We start from the raw sequence: 27,870 nt of genomic DNA, 5'->3' as shown, positions 1-27,870 counted from the left end.
CCAAACAAAATGGCGGACAGTGTTAATTGCTGTGTGAAGTTACTGTATAATTTATTTATTTTCTACAGCATCGCTGGCTTTATCTTTTGTAGTGAGTATCTATATTTGCTGAGTTAATATTTTGCTTTTAATTTAATAAACTATTTGTTCTAAAACGCTGTATCTTAACAATAAATGCGTATTTTTAAAAAATATTTTATACTGTGTTTATTTTGGCAAACCTAATTTCTGAAATTTCTGTGTTACTGCACTGAAATCTTATTATTTATTGTGTTTTCTTATCTTAAATTTCTTATAAATAAATGTTTATCCTACAGAAGCCGGCAATGGTTTCAAATAATGACTACAAAAGAGAGAAAAAATTAATATATTAGGGAAGTAGATCAATTCTAATTGGCCTTAATTAGCTAGTATTTTGCTAAGGTGGTTGTCATTAATTTGAATTTTCTTAAAACTTGAGGCTGTCATTTTTGGTTTTATCGCATACTCATGGGTACAAGTTTTCAGGTATTTGCCTGAAGTTAAGGTTTTTGAAAGCACTTTTAGGATGTTCACTAGTCATGAAATCATGAGGGTCATTTTGAAAAGTATTGACCACTTTTACCAACTACAATACCAAATCCCCATGATTTTAACAAAATTTGACCCTCAAGTTAAAATCCTGAGGCTCAAATCAGATTTGATATAAGAATGGATTTGATTATTTGTAAGCAATATAATTAGTATAAATTTTGCTTTCTGTGGAAACAAATATTCCATATTTCTGATTCATTAAGGCAAAAATCTCTCAGAACCCAGCTTTGGGATGAAATTGGCTTAGCGGTTTATGATGAGATATCATTTAAAGAAAAAGTTTACGGACGGACGCCGGATGAAAAGCAATCACAAAAGCTCACCATATTTTGACAACTAATATTTTGTAAATTGAAATTTTATTAACTCTAAGACTGCTAATGGCAACAGAAATTACTCCTGTGACCAGTGCAGTTCAAAAACTTACTGGCATATCAATGCCATCTGATCATGATCCTCAGTATTTACTATTCAGTCGGTAAAACTAAATACTTTTGAAATTTTCCATATAAAAAATGAAAAATGGTCATGCCCAGCTAGTTTAATCAAATAAAGCTATTTAACATAACAGTTATTGCTTATACATATTTAATATTTATAAGCAATTTAACTGTTATGTTTATTAAATAATTTAATAATTTAAAAGCTATTTTAATTGGATTAATTAATTGGATATGACATTCATTTATCTTTTTATATGTAAAAAAATTAAGATTTGGTTTTAACAGAATTTATTTTAGTTTGATTGTGTAGGAAGCTAATATATGTGCTTAAAGACACACTTTCTAATCGGTTCCTGGAACCAAACACTACTGAGCAATGAATGTATAGTTTCTTGCTCAAGGAAATAACAACTTGCCCTTGATGGGGTTTGAACCCACGCGGCTAACCATCATAAGATTACTAGTCTGACGCATTAACCACTTAGCCATTAAAATTTTCAATTAAGGTTTATAAAAATAATTACAAATATGTGTCATAGAATTAATAATTTTGTTTCTAAATTCTCATAAATTTGATTTTTATAATTAAAAAATGTTAAAGATTGGACAGTAATCAATAAAGAATCTGGTGAGATTGGACTGGGCAGCAACTTTACAGGCAAGGTCTTATCACTATATTTGTCTTAATTCAATCATTGAGCCAATAACACAATCATTGAGCCAATAACACAATCATTGAGCCAATAACAATAAACATGATTGTATTTTCTTGACAATTTAGTAAAAACAAATTTTTCTTCATATTTAAGTGCAGAAGGTAACAGTCTCAGTCGCTTGCATTTTCAGTATCACACTGTCTAAAGATTGATTGTTATTTTTTTGACTATACAAAAGTGTTACTGTGTACGTGTATTTCTCTATTTTGTGATATAACATTGATGACCTAGATTTGAAGTGTTCATAGGCCACATAAATAGTACACAAGTAAAATTATACATCACATAATATACTGGTACATATAAACATGCTGGAGAATCTAGGTCAATCATTTCACATGCATTAAAACCTCCTGCATATACTGTATATCACTGCCAATTTTCTCACGAGATTGAAACATTTACTTCAGTCAGTTAGTTCTCTAGTAAACAATGTCATTATATTGTGTTTGTACTATTATATATAATTTAACAAGCATTGAATTTGACAACAGCTTCATTAAAAACAAACACAATATATTTTTAAATTATTTTTTCTTTAGACTTGTAAAGAAATAGTTAAACAATATTTTCGTTAAATATACAATTATTTAATTATTCTAGAGGTTAACTTCTCTTGTTAACTACACTACAAAAGTCAAGGATGCACAAATTATATTTGACATTATTTGATATGCTTTTGTTTTTATCAATGATTTTTTTCTGTTTTGTTATCTGAACATAAGGAAGTATGAAGTAGTTATTTCCGCTGTTTTGATAGATATAATTTGTATGCCTCTTGAATCTTTGTGCTTTTGCCTTTATTTTTCTGATAATTGTGCAATACTTCTTGTTTTTATTCCGGTCAAAGTTGTTAAAAATATTGTCTGATTCAAGTTTGTTTTGCTTTAAGGAAAACTAAAATATACTGAGTCAGAAGATAAAGAATTTTCATAGTTTCTCTTCCATTTTTTTTCCTGTTCATAATTATAAATAAAAAATAATGTGCTTTTAAAATTTTTTCTTAAATAAAGATCAGTTTAAAATCATCAGTGAAAATTGGGCAGGGTTCTAAAATTTAATGTTTTGATTCAAGAACAACCATCAAAGTACATTGCCTAATAGATTAAGCCTAATAAATAGGCTTGACTGAAATTTCCTGCTGTCAAATCGTTGGAAAAAGATATCACCCATCCAACAAAAGTCTTAAACTCTGACAAGACAAGGTTGTGTCTAGCCAGTGATTTTTTCCCCTGTATTTTACAGCCGAATAAAGGCTGTTTCCCCTAACTCAAAATAGGTATATTTTCCCCTAAAAAAGGTAATATTTTCCCCTGAAATGCCCTGTGGTAACAGCATCTGACTTATTATATCCGCTAGAAGACAGAAAGCTGTCCCTATAGCCTCTGCTATGTGCCATGCATGTTAAATTGAATTGAAATTGAAAATTTATAAAATGTGTGGGTAAATTCCATTCTCAGTTGTTGGAATTTGATTTTCCCCTTTTCTGATTTATCGCGCTTTATTTTCCCCTTCAGAAAGCCACAAGTTGTTTTGAAAATTGGGAAAAAAATCACTGCTAGCTATCAATTCTGTCATTCCTGGTTGAACTGTATAGGCATACAGTTGGTATAGGCATACAGGCATACAGTTGGTATAGGCATACAGTTGGTATAGGCATACAGTTGGTACATGTATAGGCATACAGTTGGTATAAGCATACAGTTGGTATAGGAATACAGTTGGTATAGACATGCAGTTGGTATAGGCATACAGTTGGTATAGGCATACAGTTGGTATAGGCATACAGTTGGTATAGACATGCAGTTGGTATAGACATGCAGTTGGTATAGACATACAGTTGGTATAGACATACAGTTGGTATAGACATACAGTTGGTATAGGCATGCAGTTGGTATAGACATACAGTTGGTATAGGCATGCAGTTGGTATAGACATACAGTTGGTATAGACATACAGTTGGTGTAGGCATACAGTTGGTATAGGCATACAGTTGGTGTAGGCATACAGTTGGTATAGGCATACAGTTGGTATAGACATACAGTTGGTATAGGCATACAGTTGGTATAGACATGCAGTTGGTATAGGCATACAGTTGGTATAGACATACAGTTGGTATAGGCATACAGTTGGTATAGACATACAGTTGGTATAGACATGCAGTTGGTATAGGCATACAGTTGGTATAGGAATACAGTTGGTATAGACATGCAGTTGGTATAGGCATATAGTTGGTATAGGCATATAGTTGGTATAGGCCAGAGCTCCAGATAATTTTTTTGGCCAAGGGGTTTTTACCCCTCAAAATTTAGAGTGAGGGGTAAAATGCATATTCTGAAAAACTTAAGGGGTAAAATCTGTCAAAAAAGCATTTGCAGTTTTTATGAACAAATTAAACTTACTGTTTTGTTTGTTCGTTTGTTTTTATTTCTTTTTTTACAAAAACCTTTACAAATTAAATACTGATTTAATGTGAAACAATACGAAACATGCCATGTAAAGTCAGACTTCCAGAGTATACTGGAACTCAAGTTTAGGATACACAGCAAAATTATCAGGGCTTCCATTTTCAAAATTTGGAAGTCAAAGACTTCAAAATCTCTGATATTGGAAGTCACATTTAATAGGTAAAGAAGGAAATGTATTGATTTTCGGAAGTCACAGGCCAAAATGAAGGAGTAAATGACTCCCAAACTTCCACTAGTGGAAGCCCTGAAATTATTTTATTTTCTAGGAGTCAATATTTTTCTTTCTTTATTTCTGTTGGCATGTACCTTATCATGTACTCCAGTTTGAACAATTATAGTTGAAATTAGAATTAAGATTTTTTTTTATCTTTCCTTAAAAAAAAGTATTAGTCTGAGAGAAAATTGTCCGTAACTGTAGACTGGGTACGAAAATATTGAGTACAAAACTGCAGGTGAAAAACATGTTATTTAATTCCAAAAACAAAAGTTAAAGAAATTGAAATATATTTTTGTTTATATTGAGGCATAAGCATGTCAATAGATGCCTAAACAAACTTAATACTGTGTTAACTCCTATGATGATTATCTGGCACAAATTTCATCAATAATTTCACAGGTTGATCTATGGGAGTTACCTCCCCTTCTGTATTTCCTGCTACTTTCGTTTTTAACATGCGTTGTTGACAACAGAATTTTTAGTTTTCAATGCAATAAAATTAAAATACATTGTATTTTTATGCTCAAAACATTTTCTTTCTACATATCAAATGTTTACACTTCTATTCTTTCACGCATAAATTTTGACATACGAGCGTATTTTCATTTTGTTGTGCGTAACTGTGACGCACGAATTTTGAAAGTGATGCGTATTTTAGATTTTCTATGCGTATTTTACGCTTATACGCACGCTATCTGGAGCTCTGCCTATTATAGGCATGCAGTTGGTATAGACATACAGTTGGTATAGTCATACAGTTGGTATAGGCATACAGATGGTATAGGCATACAGATGGTATAGGCATACAGTTGGTATAGGCATACAGTTGGTATAAGCATACAATTGGTATAGGCATACAGTTTGTATAGACATACAGTTGGTATAGGCATGCAGTTGATATAGTGATACAGTTGGTATAGACATACAGTTGGTATAGTGATACAGTTGGTATAGGCATACAGTTGGTATAAGCATACAGTTGGTATAGACATACAGTTGGTATAGACATACAGTTGGTATAAGCATACAGTTGGTATAGGCATACAGTTGGTATAGACATACAGTTGGTATAGGCATGCAGCTGGTATAGACATACAGTTGGTATAGGAATACAGTTGGTATAGACATACAGTTGGTATAGGCATACAGTTGGTATAGGCATACAGTTGGTTTAGGCATACAGTTGGTATAGGCATGCAGCTGGTATAGACATACAGTTGGTATAGACATGCAGCTGGTATAGACATACAGTTGGTATAGGCATGCAGCTGGTATAGACATACAGCTGGTATAGGCATACAGTTGGGCCACATAAAGACAATTTGTCACTCAAAGTTAGTCAGGTCAACAGCAAGAAAGGAGAAGACTTACACTTGGATGTGACAATAGCACAATGATTGTTGTGTCTGGTCATTTATATGTGTTGTTATTCATTCTTGGATTCTCTTTGAAATGATTTGGCATGCTGAGAATAAACCAACATTAATAATTTTATCAAATTTAAATATAAATATAATACCAAAAGATTTAATTAATGTTTGTTTACTCTTATAATACTCTTTGAATAATAACTATATGCCTTCATTGCAAGTGAAATAGGGCTATTGTTTCTTTACTGGGCTCAGACTGCATGGTGCATTTGTTGGTATCTAACAACAAGACGTCCTGTTGAATTCACACCATTTTGGATAAATCTAAATGTGAATGCATAATTATTGTTTCACAAAAGAAAACAAAACTGAAACCTTCATAAACATGTATTTAAATGAGGTATTCACTGCTATCCCACCAATGATTTTCCATGAATGACATACTACCGTATCTTGAGAGTTCCTAGAAATTGTAGGAGGAAAATTACACCGGAAATTAGGAAATTATGCACAATGAGGAATTTATATATGTAATTAATTTTCTCTAATTTCCTTATTCATTTAATTGATTGAACATCATTTACCAACATTAATTCAATAGGTTGAATTGTAAAATATTTAAGAAAACATCTATAATATGTAAATTTCAATTGGCAAGTCAAAACAAGATTTGCTGGAGTTATGTTTACATTTATTTCCTGATAAGGCAAACTTGTAAGAGTACATCATGATGGTTTCAAGTTAGTTTTGTTGATAGTAGTTACACTTAAACACAACTGAAATGTTGCTGACTAAGCACAGCTTGTTACAAAGAAGATAAAACTTTAATTTGCAAAAATTATAGGCAAGTATTGTTGGCCTTCATTTCATTAGATTGGCCTGTAAAATTCCTTGAATTTTTATACCAATTCGGTTTAAATCGCACACCTATTAACAATAATAATATTTAGTGGAAAGCCTGTTATTTTACAGTTTCCGTTTTAAGTATTTAACTACATACAATTCCTTTTTTACGGGATTATTTGGGAAATGTTTCTAAAACTGCTATAACAATAGTTTTTGGCTCTAATTTTAGGTCAAATTTTCCAGAAATATGATATATTTTCAATATTTATAGTGTTATTCATCTTTTTGGTATAATGCATGTACTTAATTTTCTCCGAGGTTTTTGACCGATATGCCAAATTCTGCAGTTCACTGAACTCGTGTTTTATTAGATAAAATAAACCAGAGAACTTGTGGGAACAAAATTAAATTAACTTTTTGTAGTCTTATACATTTTGCATCAATTATATACTGCACTCGGGGGTGAGGAAAAAAAGACATTCAGGTTGGCAAGATAGTTTGATAGATTGTATACTATACAATACAAATTTTGTACTTGATATGGGATCCCTATAAGTAATAAGAAATGAACTGTTTCAAATTTAGGGTCTGCAATGTTTGTGCCTCTATTATCTTGAATATATGTTGAAGTAAGACAGATTTTCATTTACTTAAAGAAGTTTAAACACAATCATACAGGGCACATCTAATGAAATTAACAACAGAAATTGTCAACATATTTTTCAATGAATGAAATGAGAACCTTTCACAGTCCACAGACCAAGTGCAGACTGGATTTTTTATCTCGAGGGTAACTGTTAACAGTGCTTTTTAAAAAGGCTGTGTTGAGTTTTAACTTAACAGCTACCGAAAGCCAGTGATTACATGTATGTGTCTGTGACCACAGGGAAATTTGTCCTTATTTTATTAAAATTATATTGTATATTTATTGGGAAAGGGAAAAAATGACAGAAGCCCCTGTATCTGTGACTACAGCCAGTGTTTGATTTTTTCTTACATTGTATTTAAAAAAGAACATCACAAAAACTTTGGTTTTTATTTTATTCTTTTCCTTATAATAGTGTATATATATTAATTCACAACTTCATTCATAATGTCGACACATTACATCATACACTTGAACAGCTGTTGATTGAACAATCCCTTGCCATTAGTGTATAATTAAATAGCTTTAAAACTTGTTTTTATCCGAGAGACTTCATAAGTGTAACCTAAAAAATAAAACAAACATGCTTCACTGGTTTCATTGAGGTTTCAATTAAAAACTCAAAGATGAGCCACACAATCGTACGATGTGAATGCCTTTATGGATGTAGCAGAGGTTCTGAAAGGGTCTTTAAATCTGTAAGCTATTTCTAAGAAACTATTTTTTAGCCAGAAAATGTTTTTAATAATGTTCTTTTACCTCTGAGGGATGGCTTTATTTCGGGTCATTTTAGTTAGATTATGATATTATTATGTTAATTACAATGTGTATCAATCCATGTGAGTTCAAAAAAAAATTTTGAGGCCCCAATAGGGTAACCCTTATTATTCACTCAGTAATAGGTATAAGATGGTTTGGGTTATATAAGCCTACCCCTCATATGAACATGTATATCACAATTTTTATATCACATTGTAATAGTTAGAAAGTTCAAAATTCTTGTCTTAAATAAATGTGTGATACATTTGGGGGACAAGGCTTACCACTAAAGCAGTGAATTTGAATTTTTAAATGCCATTCTTCCACATTTAAGTATTGTGCATATTTTTTTCTGATATTAAATTATTCATACACATTAATTCAAGAAACAGTGATTAGCAGTTTAAACTTATTCTTGGTCCTTAGCCTGTGATGTAATTGGTCTTGTGACAAAAAAAGGTGTTTCAAGTTCATGCGGTACATTTGAAATTTTTTATTTGGTTTGACATTGCATACTAGCCACTAGGCCTGGATTATGAAAAAGGATAGTATCAGTTCATTTTAACCCTCACATTTGTTAATCATTCTTTTTATGGCAGACTTACTTGACTGAATTAGGAACAGTGTATCCCTCGTTTAGAAATGAACATCCATCGCGTAAGAACAATATGTGTTGAAATCATAATTTAATCATGTGCAGGAAGTGGCCAAACCACTTCTGGTGAAATTTGATAATAGTATTAGTATATCTTAAACCATACTTGTATAAAAAAAAAACTATTTTTGAAAAATGTTGCCTTAGAAGTGTGTCTTCCAATATATATTACAATGCTTTTAAAAACAAAGAACTTTTCTATATACAGATTTGTAATTATGATTGTTCAAAGAGTTACAGATATGCATGTGTTTATTAATGTAAAATACACTGAATCAATTTATTTAAACAGTTAACAAGTATTCCTACATACATTATGTTTCCTCTTCCATATTTCAGATGAGTTAGATAGATGCCCGAGAAACCTTCCGAGGGACCGGTATTTACGAGTACACAGGGATAAATGTTATAGATTTGAAACTAGAGAAGTGAGCTGGACCTCTGCACGAGACACATGTAGGCGTGCTGGTGGCGAACTTATTACTATCAGACGCCGAGATATACAAATTTTTGTCGAACAAACAATGAGCCAGATTTGGTCGAAAAATGGAATGTGGATTGGTGCACATGATAGAGACTCGGAGATGGACTGGTTTTGGGTTACTGGTATGTGCTAGAATGGGCTACATGTCTGTTGTATCAGTTTTTGTCACTATCCAAGACCTGTAACACTTGACTGAATTAACACTCTTGGTTTGAACTTTTAAAAAGTTCTGGTTAATAAGGTTTTGTAACCAAGCTATATCTAAACTACAACAGAAGTTTTTTATTATGTCTTCTAGTTTATTATTGTTGGTCACTGTTTTAGACCCATAACTATTTACTTTGCCTGGATTAATTTCCTTTGCAAACTTTGAGAAAACCTGCATTTAATGGTTGCCTAGTGGTTAAAGTCTTTGATATGCAGTCACTTTCCTTCACCACTGTTTGTTTGAATCCTGGCAATGGGTTCCTTCATGTGAGAAAGCTGTCCAGCTAGTGTACTAAACATCAGGGGTTCTACTCAGATGCTGGTTCGAGCCTGAAATAATGCGAAGAGAGGTACCTAAAGTACCTTCACCATTAGATATTGAAAGTCGCCACATGACCTTTACTGTGTTGGGAGGACATAAAATCCAACCAAACATTTTCCTGTTTTGAAATAGAAAGGAGAAACATACATGTACATGTAGCCATATACACAATTTTTTTAATTACCAATAGTCATCTACTGTATCTAGTATTACCCACTTATAAGGTGCATTGTTTTATAAGGCACAGCCCCAGTTATCTCACAGAGGGATTTTATGTACATCCTGAAGAGTCATTTTTTTGCTTCAAGACCTGTATGTGACTGAGTGAAAATAAACATGAAATTTAGAATAAGGTTTATCCAAGTTGCCTTCATTCAAAACTTAAATTGTATATCTTTGTACTTAAAAAGGTGAAAGGACAAAGTCAGGGTTTCAGAATTGGGACAGAGGACAGCCTAGCTGTTTTCTACTAAAATTTATGTGCCATGAAGATTGTGCTTGCCTGAGGAAAGATGAAGGTTACAAATGGCATGATTATCTGTGTAGCTCGTCTATGTATGAGTACGGCTATGCTTGTCAGTTTAGTAAGTATAAATATACTTAACATTTCTTAGATGTGTAAATCAATACAGAATAACAAAAATTTTCACGAAAAGAAAGAGATCTGAAAAAGGCTTATTATGAATCAAGAAAGCGGTATAAAATATAAGTTTTTTGGTATCACAGTAGCAGTACAGAGTATAGAGATATAAGTCATCGTTATATGACAAGGTTCATGTACAATCTGACCCGACCATCCATCAACACTACCGTAAATATCAACATAAATGTGTATGAAAATATGACTGAGTGATGGCAAGCATTCAGCAATTTAAGTACAAATACTCCTGGTAAAGAATAAATATTTACTGTATCAGTAATATGAAATATTTTAATTTTTAGATCACCAGATTTATAGTGTAATCTAGGGTCCTTTGGTCTGTACAATAGAATACAAAGTAATACACAGAGAATATTAAATGAGTGTAATTTCAATATTGAATTTATTCAACAAGTTGAATAAAATTATATTGTGTGAGCATAATATTATTTTATTCAACTTGTTCAATAAATTCAATATTGAACTTACACAAATATAATATTCAATTTATCATATACCAAAAATAAAGACCGTTTAAAGTGAAAATGAATCATTTCCATTGAGGGGCCTATAGTGTAACGCTTACATTTAGTGTGTCTGTAGACTAACTCACTTATTATGCTTGTATAACGCAATGACGTCTAATCAAAATATATGCACGGCCGTGCAATACCATTACGCTGTTGTAAAAGTGGCACGGATGTGTGATAAAATGAGATATAATATCATGCAATACAATGCTATATATTATACTAATGTAATACAATATCATGCAATACAATACATTTAACTGACTCTTTTATTGCAAAGTCCTAAATTCTCCTTATATTTGAGACATTAGACCCTGGGAGCTGCTTGCATTAAGATTATTCAGAATTTTTAAACAATTTAGCAACCATTTAAATTACTTTTACTAAAATTGGTCTGTAAGATTACTTTTACTAAAATTGGTCTGTAAGATTCATAAGGACTATCTGCTAAAAATAATATGTGTGAACACCATCGTACATTGAACATATGTCTAAATAATTTTATTCTTGTGAGTGTGATGCAACGTGATTGGTAGCCATCTTGTTTCTATTGTGTTCATTTGTTTGGAAAAAAAAATAAAGATATCATATTTGGTTTTCAAATTTCTGTTTAGAAAAAGAGGTTAAAATAAGTAGACATAGAGGATCTTGTAACCTGCTCCACATATCCTAAAATGATCTTTGCACTGAATACTCTTTGTATTCATTGTTAGCATCCAAAGTTCATATAAACATGTTTCACCAACAACAAAAACAAATCAGGAAGGAAGTTATATATATATTGATATTGTCACCTGAGTGCAGTAATAGATTAACTCCTTATATAATGTAATAGGAGTTAACTGTTTACTGCACTAAGGTGACAATGTGATTTATCACAAGTAGGTTAAAACTGTGAATGAGAAGTTATTTAGATGTTGGTGGTTGTTCTCTTTTATTTATATGGATTTCCTATTTTGGAAGCATTTTTACCTTTGAAATTAAGATACAGCATCAAAACAAATTTAGATACTGAGTTTTGTTAACCATTTACCCTGCTTGTATGGAAATTATATCATTTTGCTTTTGCCACCAGTTAAGAACCAGGCAGCCTGCACATCATTGAAGTCTGACCAGGTTCTATACTGTTGGCTGACAAACTTCATTATCTTGATATCCCCAGAATTGATAATGGCCTCTTCCAAAAAGAATTGAAAATGGCCTCTACCAAAAAGAATTGATAATGGCCTCTTCCAAAAAGAATTGATAATGGCCTCTTCCAAAAAGAATTGATAATGGCCTCTATCAAAAAGAATTGATAATGGCCTCTTCTTAAAAGAATTGATAATGGCCTCTTCCAAAAAGAATTGATAATGGCCTCTTCCAAAAAGAATTGATAATGGCCTCCTCCAAAAAGAATTGATAATGGCCTCTACCAAAAAGAATTGATAATGGCCTCTTCTTAAAAGAATTGATAATTGCCTCTTCCAAAAAGAATTGATAATGGCCTCTTCCAAAAAGAATTGATAATGGCCTCTACCAAAAAGAATTGATAATGGCCTCTACCAAAAAGAATTGATAATGGCCTCTTCCAAACAGAATTGATAACAGCCTCTTCCAAAAAGAATTGATAATGACCTCTTCCAAAAAGAATTGATAATGACCTCTTCCAAAAAGAATTGATAACAGCCTCTTCCAAAAAGAATTAATAATGGCCTCTTCTAAAAAGAATTGATAATGGCTTCTTCCAAAAAGAATTGATAATGACCTCTTCCAAAAAGAATTGATAATGGCCTCTTCCAAAAAGAATTAATTATGGCCTCTTCCAAAAAGGATACTGGACAAATACATTTAAAAATTCAGCTGGTAGAGAGTTAAATATGTTATTATAAAATAATATAACCATGTGTGGGAAATTCGATTTTTTTAAAGTTTGATATTTTTCCAGATTTGCTCCCACCACCTCCAACAACAACAACTTCTACGACAATAAAAACAACAACAACAACTTCTACTACAAGAAAAGCAACAACAACAACAACAGAACCTATCACTGTAACAAAATTACTACCGACTGCTGAAATAACTGTCGGAAATATGATAAAAGTGTTAACAACTGTATCTGATGTTGAGCCTTCAACTGTGTCTAACGATTCTATTTGGATTGGTCCTGGTAAATTAACTTGTAGAAATTACATTATTTTGTATATAACATATTTTTAATCATTTGTAATAGTACATACATAAAGCAGTAAAAAAATCACTCTACATTCCATACATTTTAACATTACAAGCTTTATTTGTTTATTTGTGAGGACACTGTAGGATTTGCTAAAATTGATTAATTTTTGGCGTCCGCGCCGAAGCGCGGCGCCTTTTATGTAATGAAATCAGATTTTGTGAAAGGGCGACAGCAACTTCTCGAGCCTTTTATAGTTGTTCATAATAAAAGCCGATCATTCCGATCGGTATGAGGGTGCTTGATTATTAATTAGTCACGATATGTACAATGAATAGCGAACTGGAGAATTTCGCAATGCAAACATTTTCAACTGAAATCACCTTTTCCGTCAATAAATCACGCTCTTCGGGGTATTTTTATTTATCACCTTGCAGCAAAATCGTGACCGGTCCATAACTTTGTTACTTGAAGTTGGATTTTAAAAATATTTCACAGAAATGATCACCATATTGAGACGACGTGTCGCGTGCAACATTTGGGTCGCTACCTTGAAGGTCAAGGTCACAGCATGACCTTGCAGCAAAATCGTGTCCGGTCCATAACTTTGTTATTTGAAGTCAAATTTAAAAAATATTCCACAGAAATGATCACCATATTGAGACAATGTGTCGCGCGCAACATGTGGGTCGCTTCCTTGAAGGTCAAGGTCACAGCATGACCTTGCAGCAAAATTGTGTCCGGCCCATGACTTCGCTATTTGAAGTTGGATTTAAAAAGTATTTCACAGAAATGATCACCATATTAAAATGGCGTGTCGTGCGCAACATTTGGCTCGTTACCTTGAAGGTCAAGGTCACAGCATGACCTTGCAGCAAAATTGTGTCCGGCACATAACTTCCTTATTTGAAGTCAGATTTTTAAACTATTTCACAGAAATGATCACCACAATGAGACATTGTGTCGCGCGCAACATTTGGGTCGCTACCTTCAAGGTCAAGGTCACGGTATGACCTTGCAGCAAAATCGTGTCCGGCCCATAACTTTGTTACTGGAAGTCGGATTTAACAACTATTTCACAGAGATGATCACCATATTGAATGGACGTGTCGCATGCAACATTAGGGTAACTACCTTGAAGGTCAAGGTAACAGCATGACCTTGCAGCAAAATAATGTCAGGCGCATAACTTCGTTATTTGAAGTCGGATTTTACAACTATTTCACAAAAATGATCACCATATTGAGACAATGTGTCGTACACAATATTTGGGTTGTTTTTAGCTCGACTTTTTTTTTTTTTTTGAAAAAAAAGTAGAGGTATTGTTATAGTCAGGTCGGCGTTGCCGTTGCCGTCTCCGTTGCCGTTGCCGTCCGAAAACTTGTACCTGGATCATAACCTTTTTATTTCTTGGTGTATTGTCTTCATACTTGGCCAAAACAACCCTTGGGACAAGACCTTTCAGTAGACCACACTAACCTTGACCTTCATCCATAAATGACCTTGACCTTCAAGGTTAAAAGTCCAATTTTTGCTTGTTCATGCTGTTATTGGCTGTTACTTTGTTATTTTTAAATGGATTGTCTTCAAACTTGAACATAATAATCTTCAAGGATATCCCTTAAAAATAACCAGTCAGACCTTGACATTCACTCATCAATGACCTTGACTTTGAAGGTCAAATTATTGAAATTTTTCATTTTTTTTGGCTATTATTGGCTGTAACTTTGTTATTTTTGAATGGATTGTCTTCAAACTTGAACATAATAATCTTCAAAGATAACTGTTAAAAATATACCCAAAGACCTTGACCTTCACTCATTAATGACATTGCCTTTGAAGGTCAAATTATTGAAATTTTCATTGTTTTGGCAGTAACTGACTGTAACTTTGCTATTTTTGAAGGGATAAACTTCATATTATAACAGAACATTCTTAAGGACCAGACCTTGTTGTTTTATCAAACCCAATTTGCTTGGGCTCTTTAATGACCTTGACCTTGAAGGTTATATTACTGAATTTTCTCAGATTGTGCATTTATCGGTGTGTGTGTGTATGTATAGTATATGTATTATATATAAATATATATATAAATGTGTGTGTGTATATATATACATATATGCAGGTATATATATATATATATATATATATATATATATATATGCATGTATATATATATATATATATATATATATACATATATAGATATATATATATATATCAAATATATATATATCAAATATATATCTATATATATATATATATATATATATATATATATATACATATGAATATAATTGCGTCATGTTTTTCTATTTTAGAAATTGCGTCATTTTTTCTATTTTTAGAAATTGCGTCATTGTTGCTATATTTAGAATTTGCGTCATTTTTTTTTCTATTTTTAGAAATCGCGTCATTGTAGCTATTTTTAGAAATTGCGTCATTTTTTTCTATTTTTAGAAATTGCGTCATTTTTTCTATTTTTAGAAATTGCGTCATTGTTGCTATATTTAGAATTTGCGTCATTTTTTTTTCTATTTTTAGAAATCGCGTCATTGTTGCTATTTTTAGAAATTGCGTCATTTTTTTCTATTTTTAGAAATTGCGTCATTGTTTCTATTTTTAGAAATTGCGTCATTGTTTCTATTTTTAGAAATTGCGTCATGTTTTTCTATTTTTAGAAATTGCGTCATTTTTGTTCTATTTTTAGAAATTGCGTCATGTTTTTCTATTTTTAGAAATTGCGTCATTTTTTTCTATTTTTAGAAATTGCATCATGTTTTTCTATTTTTAGAAATTGCTTCATTTTTTTTCTATTTTTAGAAATTGCGTCATGTTTTCCTATTTTTAGAAATTGCGTCATGTTTTTCTATTTTTAGAAATTGCGTCATTTTTTTCTATTTTTAGAAAATGCTTCATTTTTTTTTCTATTTTTAGAAATTGCGTCATGTTTTTCTATTTTTAGAAATTGCGTCATTTTTTCTATTTTTAGAAATTGCGTCATGTTTTTCTATTTTTAGAAATTGCGTCATTGTTGCTATTTTTAGAATTTGCGTCATTTTTTCCTATTTTTAGAAATTGCGTCATTTTTTCTATTTTTAGAAATTGTGTCATTGTTGCTATTTTTAGAAATTGCGTCATTTTTGTTCTATTTTTAGAAATTGCGTCATTTTTTTCTCTATTTTTAGAAATTGCGTCATTGTTGCTATTTTTAGTAATTGCGTCATTTTTTTCTATTTTTAGAAATTGCGTCATTTTTTTCTATTTTTAGAAATTGTGTCATTGTTGCTATTTTTAGTAATTGCGTCATTTTTTTGTCTATTTTTAGAAATTGCGTCATTTTTTTTCTATTTTTAGAAATTGCGTCATTTTTTCTATTTTTAGAAATTGCGTCATTGTTGCTATTTTTAGAAATTGCGTCATTGTTGCTATTTTTAGAAATTGCGTACTGTTGCTATTTCTAGAAATATGCTTAATGTTTCTATTCATATATATACAAAATATATAAACAAAACTAATGTGTCAAGACAGACCAACTAAATTTATAAAAAGGAAACATCAATATATGTTCAAACCTTTCTATGTTTGCGTTTAGAAAAAGTAAAAAGTCGAGCGTTGCCCCCGCCCGGCGGTGGCTCTTGTTACACTTTGAACTTTGTCTGTGACATAACTGTGACACAACAAGAGGTATACCTTCCTGTGTCCAAAACCTATTCGGGGAGCATCACCCGGTTCAACCGGCTCTTGTTTCATTTGTTATTCGTGTTTAGTAAAGATGCCGAGGAATTATTACAAATCAAGTACAAAAAAGTTACAAATCAGATTTTATGAATAATTCAATTGATTGATAATTTAAAAAATGATAAAGAAAAATACAAATGTACATGTATACTGGTCGGAGAGATAACTCCGACGCATAGATAACCCCGACACTTCATAAATATAATTGTTTTTGCTTTGTTTTTCAACAAATAAGCACATGATCACCTAACAGTATAGGAACAGGACAGAATGTGAAGTTTTGTTATAATTTGGTAGACTTTTTAATGTTTTTCAAATAACCTAAACTTTTTGTAGGCAAAAACTGCTTCAAAACGTTCTTTTTACTAAATTACAGTAAGGTAGTTAGAAATGTATTGACCACAGGCCACTGACTTGGGAAAGATTTTTGAAAAATTGTTTAAATATTTACAAAAAATAGATAAACCATATAAGATGTAAAAATAAATTATTGATGCTGATTTTCCAGTCATTTTTTACTTAAAATTTTAAGTGTCGACTTTATCTACTGTTGTGGGTTTAAAAAGACCATGTTTTGCATACCTCATTCAAGACCTTAAAGAAGTACAGATTCCATTTTCATACATAGTTTTTGTGGTGTAATGTAAAATCTTTGAACTGAACTTTGTTTAGGTGGTTCAATATTTAAAATATACTGGAAGATAATTAAAATATTGCAAAAAATATGTGATTTAGTGTCGGAGTTATCTCCCGAACCAGTATGGTTTAAGAATAAACAATATTATATATTGAAAGATTAACCATAGTTTACTGACTTTTTCCAGTTAAGTTTTGACTTAATTATAATCGTCGGTCAATATGACAATTGAATTCTTAAAACAGTAGTAAACGTAAAAACTCAGTATTAAAATAGCGCATAAAACAAAAAAAGAAAACAATATTCATAAAATCTGTATTTTTTATTAAAATAAATATTACAATTATTGTATAATAAACAATTATGCTCAACATGATCAACATGGTAATATAACAAATGTCATATTGTTACTAAGTGTGAACAGATACCTTAAGAGGGGGTCTTCGCTCATAGCGATAAAATAATAAGGGACAATTACACAAGTGTGGTGCTGATCATACTTTACACATATAGATTATAAATGATTGTATACATGTATGTCCGTTGCTATTAATAACCACGATCATAAAGAAATAACAAGTAATATTCTAATTTCTAGCATGCCAATCAAAGTTATAAGTAATGAACAATGTCTTTCGTCCGTTCATTCATAAGTGATGTACAATTCTGGTAAAAACCAATGAACCATTGAAAAGTTTATAAGAATATCCTGTCATCATATATCTACTAGTTCATCTACACTTGCTGCATTTCTTGCTTGGACGCCCTTTGATGCTTTGCATCAATGCTTTTCTTGTGTATTATTTTAATGGTTCATCACTACATAAATTTGTATTGGCCAAATATTGTTGGCATTCGATATATCAAATTGCATTGACCGAATCTTGAAAGCATTAGATAAGTAATTATGCCCCCACTTCAAAGAAGAGGGGGTATATTGCTTTGCACCTGTCGGTCCGTCGGTCCGTAGACCAAATGGTTTCCAAGTGATAACTAAAGAACGCTTAGGCCTAGGAACTTCAAACTTGGTATGGTGATTGGTCATGACCAGCAGATGACCTCTATTGATTTTAGTTCAAAAGGTCAAGGTCACATTGACCTTGTAAGTAAAAACGGTTTTCGATCAATAACTAAACAACGCTTAGGCCTAGGAACTTCAAACTTGGTATGGTGATTGGTCATGACCAGAAGATGACCCCTATTGATTTTGGGGTCAAGGGGTCAAAGATCAAGGTAACATTCACCTTGTAGGTAAAAACGGCTTCCGATCAATAACTAAAGAACGCTTAGGCCTAGGAACTCAAAGCTTGGTATGGTGATTGGTTATGACCAGCAGATGACCCCTATTGATTTTGGGGTCAAGGGGTCAAAGGTCAAGGTCACATTGACCTTGTAAGTAAAAACGGTTTCCAATCAATAACTAAAGAACACTTAGGCCTAGGAACTTCAAACTTGGTATGGTGATTGGTCATGACCAGCAGATGACCCCTATTGAATTTGGGGTCAAAGGTCAAGGTCACATTGACCTTGTAAGTATAAACAGTTTCCGATCAATAACTAAAGAACGCTTAGGCCTAGGAACTTCAAACTTGGTATGGTGATTGGTCATGACGAGCAGATGACCTCTATTGATTTCGGGGTCAAGGGGTCAAAGGTCAGGTCACATTTACCTTGTAGGTAAAAATGGTTTCTGATCAATAACTAAAAAACGCTTAGGCCTAGGAACTTCAAACTTGGTATGATGATTGGTCATGACCAGCAGACAACCCCTATTGATTTTGAGGTCAAGGGGTCAAAGGTCAAGGTCACATTGACCTTGTAGGTAAAAATGGTTTCTGATCAATAACTAGAGAACGCTTAGGCCTAGGAACTCAAAGCTTGGTATGGTGATTGGTCATGACCAGCAGATGACACCTATTGATTTTGGGGTCAAGGGGTCAAAGGTCAAGGTCACATTTACCTTGTAGGTAAAAACTGTTTCCGATCAATAACTAAACAACGCTTAGGCCTAGGAAATTCAAACTTGGTATGATGATTTTTAATGACCAGCAGATGACCCCTATTGATTTAGGGGTCAAATGTCAGGGTCACATTGACCTTGTAGGTGAAAACAGTTTCCAATCAATAACTTTAGAATGCTTAAGCCTAGAAACTTCAAACTTGGTATGATGATTGGTCATGACCAGCAGATGACCCCTATTGATTTTGGGATCAAGGGTCAAAGGTCAAGGTCACGTTGAATACTTAGGCCTAGGAACTTCAAACTTGGTATGATGATTGGTCATGACCAGTAGATGACCCCTATTGATTTTGGGGTCAAGGGGTCAATGTCATATTGACCTTGTACTTAATGACGGTTTGTTACCAATAACTCAACAACTCAAGTTGCCTTGGTTGATATTTTTATATTTAACTAAAAATGCTTTGGGTATACACATTTGAAGGTCTTATGTAATATGTCACTTGGCTGTCATTAATGAGGCCTACATGATTCATAAAATTTATGCATATATTATTTGTAAGATTTATAATAACTTAAATTGCTGCACACAACCTATGGGGTCACAATAATTATTACCTTGTGACTAGTCATGACCTGTAGATACTAGATAACCCTTATTAATTGTTTGTTCACTGGGTCAGAAGTCATGCATAATAACCTGATCACATGACTAATTGACTGCCGATAGGAGGCATACATGTTTTACAAACATATCTTGTTTGTAATGTATTGGACATATGTTTTTATAACTGATTTTCACTGCGTCAAGGCACAAAAGTATTATTGCATATCAGACAGAATTATGTACTGTTTACACCGATGCTAGAAAAACTTGTCTAATCTAACATTCTCCTTGTAAGACTAGTCGCATGTTTAAAATGATGTTGTTCCCACGCGCCTTTTATAAATGAATTGCGTTCTTAGGATGACGTCATCTTGCCTTTATTAGTGATGTTGTAAAACCATATGCTGCTATAAGAAAAAAGTGTTAAATAGAGGATATTGAATGAGTGTAAGTTCAATACAGAATTTATTGCACGAGTTGAATAAAATTATATTATGCGAGCCTCTAGGAGCCTCTGGCGAGCATAATATTATTTTATTCAACGAGTGCAATAAATTCAGTAATGAACTTACACGAATTTAATATTCTATTTATCACATACCCAAAATAAGACCATTTAAAGTGAAATAAGAGTCATTTTTCATTGACGCGCCTATAGTATAACGCTAACATTTAGCGCGTCTTTACACTATGTTTGTATTACGTTAATGACGTCACGTCAAAATATATGCACGGCCATGCAATACCATATTTACGGAGTCGCAAAATCGGCACGGGTGTGTGATAAATGAAAATATTAGTTTAAGAAATTTCTTTTCAAAATATTATTAATTTGTAACTCACTAAACTGTTTAGTGGAAATTTGGCAGAGCCTTGTTACCGACGTAATCAGTTACCTTTCAGTTAGATATTTCCGGTCTGTACCCGCAGCTGGTGTAAGATCCCTATAATTTGTATTGGCCAAATCTTGTTAGCAATGAGAATAATTGATTTGTTTTAGTCTAATCTTGACATTGATTCAGCTCATTTGCATTTGCTAAATGAAAGAAATATATTTATGTTGGTTGTTTGTTGGAGACACGTTAGACGGGTGCATGTATGTATTTTGGGCTGTGTATTATTTATAATTTGCTGTGTTGTTTTTTACAGGCAAAATGATCAATGTTGAAAGTCAGAGATTGTCAAAAGAAGAGTCAAATCTTAACACAGGTAACATTTTAGTCAATTTTTCATCACGGTTCAGAACTGTTCACTATATAGGGGAGAAGATGTGTTAAGCAGCCAGATAGCTCAGTGGGTAGAGCGGTGGAATGGTACTCTGAGGGTCCTGGGTTTGAGTCACAATCAGGGTGCACATTTTTCTCACCCTGTGACAGTTTCATTAATGAACTAATGATTTTAAATTTTGAGATATTTATCTTGAAACAAATTTGTGAAGTCTAGGTAGATGATCTGTTTTTGAAGCATGTCATTAGCTAAAATTATAAAAAGTTTCAGGTTCATTGTTGTTTTGCAACATTAGCTTAATTAAGGTTCTTGTGTAAAACAATATTGTATACCCATTTTAACAAGACATTACATAGGGTTAATGCCTAAAGGTTGTTACTGATCTGAAAGAAATGTCTTGCATCTGAAGTAAATGAATCATATTACATGAACACCAGCACATAAAAAGAAGACTAAGATATCATATTACCACCAACAATCCTTGATGTACATGTAATATAGACCATCCAAATTGCTGTCAGTGAAAACTTTAAATAGATAAGATGATATAGTGCCATCAAGGATCTTCAATAAAGACCATCCAAATTGAAAAGATTATATAAACATTATTTCATTTGATGATATTAGCCTCAAAGACTTCAAAGAAGGACATGATCATGATAAAAATTTAATGAGATGAATTGGGGAAAATTCAATATTAAATGTTTTTTCTACCCTTTCTAATTTTAGTTGGACTTGTGGTAGGATTTGTTCTTGTGTTCATTGTTGGACTTGCTGTTGGTACTTTCTTTTGTAGAAGGTAGGATATTTAATTATCAGTTATACCTTTGTTAAAGACTACTGCTAGAAGTACTAATGGAAGGTGTTTTCAAAATTTGAAAAATATTTATTGATATTTTTAGTTTTTACTTGAAAATTCTGTTATACCAATTTCAAAGCAGGGCATGTCCATTATACAAACAGGTAAGGCATATCCATGATGCAAATTAAGAGGTGTAAGGCTTAATAGATGATGTATGATGATAAAAAAACCAGCCGGTCTGCTTCTACCTGATTCACATGGTTCTTTAGGCCTAAATTAATCTTTACATTTCATCAAAAAGACCTTAATTCAATCTTTGCCTTAAAAATGATCCTTAAAAGTCCTTGAATTTTTGGCTTTAATTTCTGTACAAATGGTGATGCTTTATACATGCTTGAAATAAAAAAAATTGTACAAAAGGAATGTTCACAATGCTGTGTGGGTTCAAACCCTGTCAGGGGCAAGCCCTTGTGTCCTTGACAAAGAAACTTTATACCCATTGCTTAGTAGGGGTTGGTTCCAGGAACAGATTTGAGAGTGTGTCCATATCCTTATATGTCATGACCTTTTACACATAAAAATTCTTATTTTTCTTTTATTTATTCCTTTCAAAACTTATAGAAAATACAGAAAAAGGTATGAAGAGTCATTAAATGTTGGATTCAATAATGTATTGTACACTGCGGCACCTGTTCATGAAACACAACGAAAGGTCAAGGACACAAATACATTGACTTTATCTGCTGCTGCTGCAGGAGATTGTACGTCTGATGATGAAGATGATCATAAGTATGTGTTGCCATAGTTACCTTTTAAAATAAAGTGGTGTTATGATTGAAGGAAATTTTAAGAAAAGCTAATGAAAAGGATGTATCTATATTTCTTATTTATTTCCTCTGATATATTTCTTTGCTGATAACTATAACCTTTAGTATTTTATGAATTACGTTTTTTTTCCTTCAAAAAATTACATGTAATAACATTTAAATTAAATGCTTGTTTCTTCAAGTAATTTATGTTTATTAATTATGGTTGTTTTTAAGGTATGTTGATATAGATGAGGTTGCAGTTGGTGGCAAGTGTGTAGAGTTACCCCCCTGTAAAGACATTAACAGACCTGTTGTAGTTGCTTGTGTGAAAGAGAACATCTATGACACAGTCACAACACATGAGGAGGCGGGGCATGATCATGATATGGGTGGAGCCTGTAGTGAGGATGCTCCACCTCTCTGCCCTGGAGGACATGTTAAGCAATTTGCTCCGGAGTTTTTGAAGAAAGATACCGATGTGTCACAAGCTTATTCTAATAATTTATATGGTTATAATAAATAACTTGGAATGTTAAGACACATATTTTGTAGATTATGTCTTCCCCTATATCTAACATTGGATAGTTTGAAAAATCAGAAGAGTCTAGATAATCATGGATAGAGATTCATGAATGTACTGTATTTTGTTTTATAGTTATTTTATTCAAATTACATGTATCAGGTAATTAAGACATTAAGTTGGTCAGGTTGTAAATATGTAGATGATTTCATATAATAATTAGTATTTTCATAGCTTGATTTTTGACTATTTTTGACAATCAGAATCATTGGTACAATGTAGACATTTTTTATGAAATTACAAACAATATCAGGGTAGTGCTTGTGTGATTAATCATGTAATAAATTAACTATAACCACCTACAATCTGTTTCTAACTTACATTTGGCATCTACGAAAATCATGGTCACTTACAAGCCAGTATAACCATGACCAGTCTTACTAGATTGTTTGTAGTCTTACAGGATTATTTGTCGTCTGCTGCTCAACTATTTTTTAACCATTAACCTGCTGAATTTCTTAAATGGTCTCTTCCAGCTTTCAATTTTGGAACTGTCTATTATTAAATTTAGGTAAATCAAGATGAAATTTTAAAGTTGGCCAACATTATAGGGCCTGATCATACTGCAAGGCTCTTTACTGATGACAAAGACAACAGGTTAAAGTAGATCATTTTACTATTAGAGATTTTAAGAAGAAAAAAGTATATTATGTCAGTAGAATAAAGGTAAACTTCAATATATTGCTTGTTACAGAATATTGCATTTTTGTTGTACAAGTATTTAGTTTTTTGTTACTTTTAAATGATGTGGGTGAATATTCAAATTTTAAAGTTTTACATTTTTGTTGTTGTTTGTAATTTGGTTGTTATTGGAATTCACCTTATGTTAGACCAGGTGTGTTCTTTTTGCAGTAAGGTAATTATTCAATTGTTACAAAGTGTCCACTAACTAATGATTACACAATGCATTACATTTAAAGTAAGATCTAATTTCAAATACATTGTATTAGGACTTCATTTCCACTGTCATGTTTTTTTCCATGACCAATGAAAATAATTTTGTCAAAAGGAAGAAATTAACCATTGTGCAATATACAACATTTTATACTGACTGTTTTCTTATACTTACATACATGTACTTGTTAAATAGTTCATTCAGATATGTTAATAGAGATGTAGAAACTGTTAGGATATAATGGATATAGTGTATTGTTGTAGCTAAGCAATTTTAGATTATAGTGGTACATGTATCTGAGATTGTGTTTACAGATGCATATATTAAAACATTATATTTTCTGATCTCGGTGGACATAATTATAACAATAAGTTATAACTTTGTTTATATCCAGCCCTTCAGATACATTGCAATCTCAAGGAACAGACCTTTATAGGGCAATTACCTCTTTTTTTTTACAACAGTTTCATTTCTTCCCAAAGTAACACTAAATGCTTATCTTTGCTTGTATTAAGCCAATTAACAGATCTTTTTTTGCTGATTTCCTACATTTCTGATTACAATGTGAACATTTTGACAAGTTATTTTTTGTTGCTAAATTTACCAATTTTTAATCAACATTGGATAATTTGTCATATTAAAATACATGTACATGTGAACAAAAATGATGAGATAAGATACAAACTTTACTACCTTAACCATTCCAAATTTTCCATCTTATTTTCTTTTCATGTCTAAAACATTCCCTTTATTATGCTCATTCAATTTTATTTTTCATTTAATAATGTCAAGCATACATTTCTCTCTCACTTAATGTTATCTGTCCATTCACTTTTAATGGGGGTGGGGCGGGGTGATGAAAATTTGCTCTGCATTGTTTTTTTTAACAAGATATAAATATTGCATTCCACTAAGGGTGAGAGACAAGTTCTGGCAACAGAAAACAAGAGATGTTCAACCGAGACACATGATGTCAAGCCATGTGCATCAGTAAAGGTTGACATTATCTTGTCACTGGTAAAGATATTGCTCTATCACTATTAGTGGGATGTAATACATATTTCGTTACATGAAAAAAAGATCAAAATACCATATCAAACATAACAACTAAAAACTAAAACGAAGACACAAGTACACACGTTATGGGTGTGGGGGATATTTGGTATTTTTATTGGACAGACAGTGATGTTGCCATGTGACATTACAGAATGATACTCACTAACATAACATATTAGGGCTGTACAGTATATAAATCAGATGAGGTATATATATATATATCAGATTTTACTCTTTATCCATTTGTGCCATTGTAGCTTAAATCCATTTAAATCAAGTAATTCAAGTTAAAAGGAATAATGTGACAAAATCAGGATGTATTTTTTTAATATCATCAGAAATCCTAGAAATGCTATTAGGTCAGTATGATAATGTTCTGTAAATCTGTGAGCTTGTATATTTTGTTATATACCATGAAGTACTGTATGTTTAGTGTTTCTTTATACATATACATGTACATGTATTATGTTTTAATTTTTGAAAGTATTTCATGCAAATTAGGTGCTCATTCAATATAATTAACTATGTAATAATAATTATTGAGTGTAGGTTAAGAAGATATTTTGAGGAAAGTAATTTACATTACTAGCTATGTAACAAATATATATATTTGAAGTTTGGTTTATATTTCCAACTTGTTAAGTTATTTCTTTTTCTAGTCCTCCATGAAATCATAGATCAAAAATATTCTGAGAAATGTAACATGATATAAACAAACCTGCATCCATTTAAAACAGTAAATATATATACATGTATGTGTGTAACATGATAACAAGTGTCTTTAATTTTATTTTTGTTAAAGTCTTTAGATTATTCATTTTTTTATGCCCCATTTTAAAAAAAGGGGAGCAAACAGTGATTGGATGGTCCAGCTGTATGTAAGTCTGATTATCCTTGTCAGGTCAGTAATTTGAGAAGAAGTGAACTCTGTAGGGATATTACTTGTGGCCAGTAGATGACCCTTTAACATTTTTAGGTCATTAGGTCAAAAGTCAAGGTCAGTGTGACACTTAATTCTTTGTTCAAAAGAAGTTGGCCAGTCTTATGCAACTAAGTAGAGACATTGCACATGTTCATTAGATGACTTTTATTGATTTTGAGGTCATAAGGTCAAAGGTTAAGGTCACAGTTACACTGTAAAAGTCCTTGTTCAATCAGTACATTGAAATGGAATAATCCAGTCATATGTAAATAAGGAGGGACATTGCTCATGTCCAGTAGATAATCCCTATTTATTTTGAGGTTAAAGGTCAAGGTCACAGTGAGAATTCAATCAATTACTTAAGAAATATTTTGATGTGGTTTGACAAAATGCACAAGAAAATTGGCCATGGTAAGTAAATGATTCCAATTTGTTTTGAGGTTATTAGGTCATGGTCACTGTGACATTTTATATGAAATACTTTTATATAAATTATACTTGACCTTGAAATATGATTAAGCAATATGTGACAGACATAGTTACTAAGTGGTGGCATAAGATTCCTTTGGACACATTTCTGGTTTTTGAATTTATAAGTAGATAATTTGTATAGTAGTTTTTATTAAGCTGTAGTATTTTTAAGCTTATAACTTAGATCTGTATACTGCAAAAAAGTTTCAAACAACAAACTAGTTGAAAATCATCAACATGTATCTACTTGCCATTGATTTACATGTACAGGTTCACGTTCTGTTACAGCATATCAATAACATGTCGTAGGTCTCTTTGTTTCAGGGAATGCTGGGAAATATTTATACTATGACATTATGCAAGATGCTTTCAAACATTTCGAATTTTGTCAGGAATTAATTAAACTGCTTTAAATGCATTGCCATCTTTTGCAATCAGAATACAGTACATGTATATGGCCTAAACATGTTATTATGTTAACGGTGTTTTCCAGAATATAGGTTTAAAAATAAAGTATTAATATTTTGTTGTATATATTAGAAAATTGCTTAAAGATCTTGTTTAATATGATTTCATTTTATGACCTTGAGATCATTTTTTAAAGAATATGGCCTAAAGCTTAAATCTGTAACTATATGCAGTTGATGGAATAACAAGAATATAGCCTAAAGCTATCTTTAAGTACATATAGTTGATGTTATAAAATGAATATAGCCTAAGACTAACTGGTATTTTTAATAAATTGATGTTATGATAAAGTATGGTGTAAAGCTGGTATTATTACCTTATTGATGAGACTACAAAATATGGCCTAAAGATTATAATATTGCTGGTAACATCGAAATTTTAGATCTATATTCATTGACTACAGTGTTAAACCTAGACACATGTATTATGAATTGTTGTGTATTTTGATATTGATGCTTGATAAACAGACATATTGGTAACTAAAGAAAATTATTTTACTAATATAAGTAGATCTTTATTTTTCAGTCTGACTTGTTCAAGGCATAGTTAAATGTGCTGCTTTGTGATAGAATATTGTGTACATATAATATACGTAGCTAGATTTTTAGATAGTTGTATATATATTTCAGTGAATTGTTTATACTCAGTGTATTGTATATAC

At 31.9% G+C, this 27,870-nt stretch overlaps 1 protein-coding gene across 1 annotated transcript; it reads left to right on the top strand.

The window, feature by feature from the left end:
• Nucleotides 1-27,870, top strand: LOC132725433 (uncharacterized). Its single transcript, XM_060710569.1, has 8 exons — nt 1-91; nt 9,033-9,299; nt 10,117-10,290; nt 12,804-13,028; nt 21,129-21,188; nt 21,936-22,005; nt 22,630-22,797; nt 23,052-27,870. The coding sequence occupies exons 1-8, from the start codon at nt 10-12 to the stop codon at nt 23,338-23,340; spliced, it is 1,335 nt and encodes a 444-aa protein (XP_060566552.1). The 5' UTR covers nt 1-9; the 3' UTR covers nt 23,341-27,870.

The sequence above is a fragment of the Ruditapes philippinarum genome, unplaced genomic scaffold (assembly GCF_026571515.1).
Source record: "Ruditapes philippinarum isolate M1 unplaced genomic scaffold, ASM2657151v2 ctg5539_1_1_1_1, whole genome shotgun sequence".
NCBI lineage: Eukaryota > Metazoa > Mollusca > Bivalvia > Venerida > Veneridae > Ruditapes > Ruditapes philippinarum.
This window is presented reverse-complemented; position numbering and strand designations above follow the sequence as displayed.

Bases quoted from the DNA above. Each gene is read 5' to 3' on its own strand.
- LOC132725433 (XM_060710569.1), top strand. From the start codon at position 10: ATGGCGGACAGTGTTAATTGCTGTGTGAAGTTACTGTATAATTTATTT. The intron at 21,189-21,935 runs GTAACATTTTAG...TTCTAATTTTAG, and splicing joins AGAGTCAAATCTTAACACAG to TTGGACTTGTGGTAGGATTT. The intron at 22,798-23,051 runs GTATGTGTTGCC...GTTGTTTTTAAG, and splicing joins GATGATGAAGATGATCATAA to GTATGTTGATATAGATGAGG.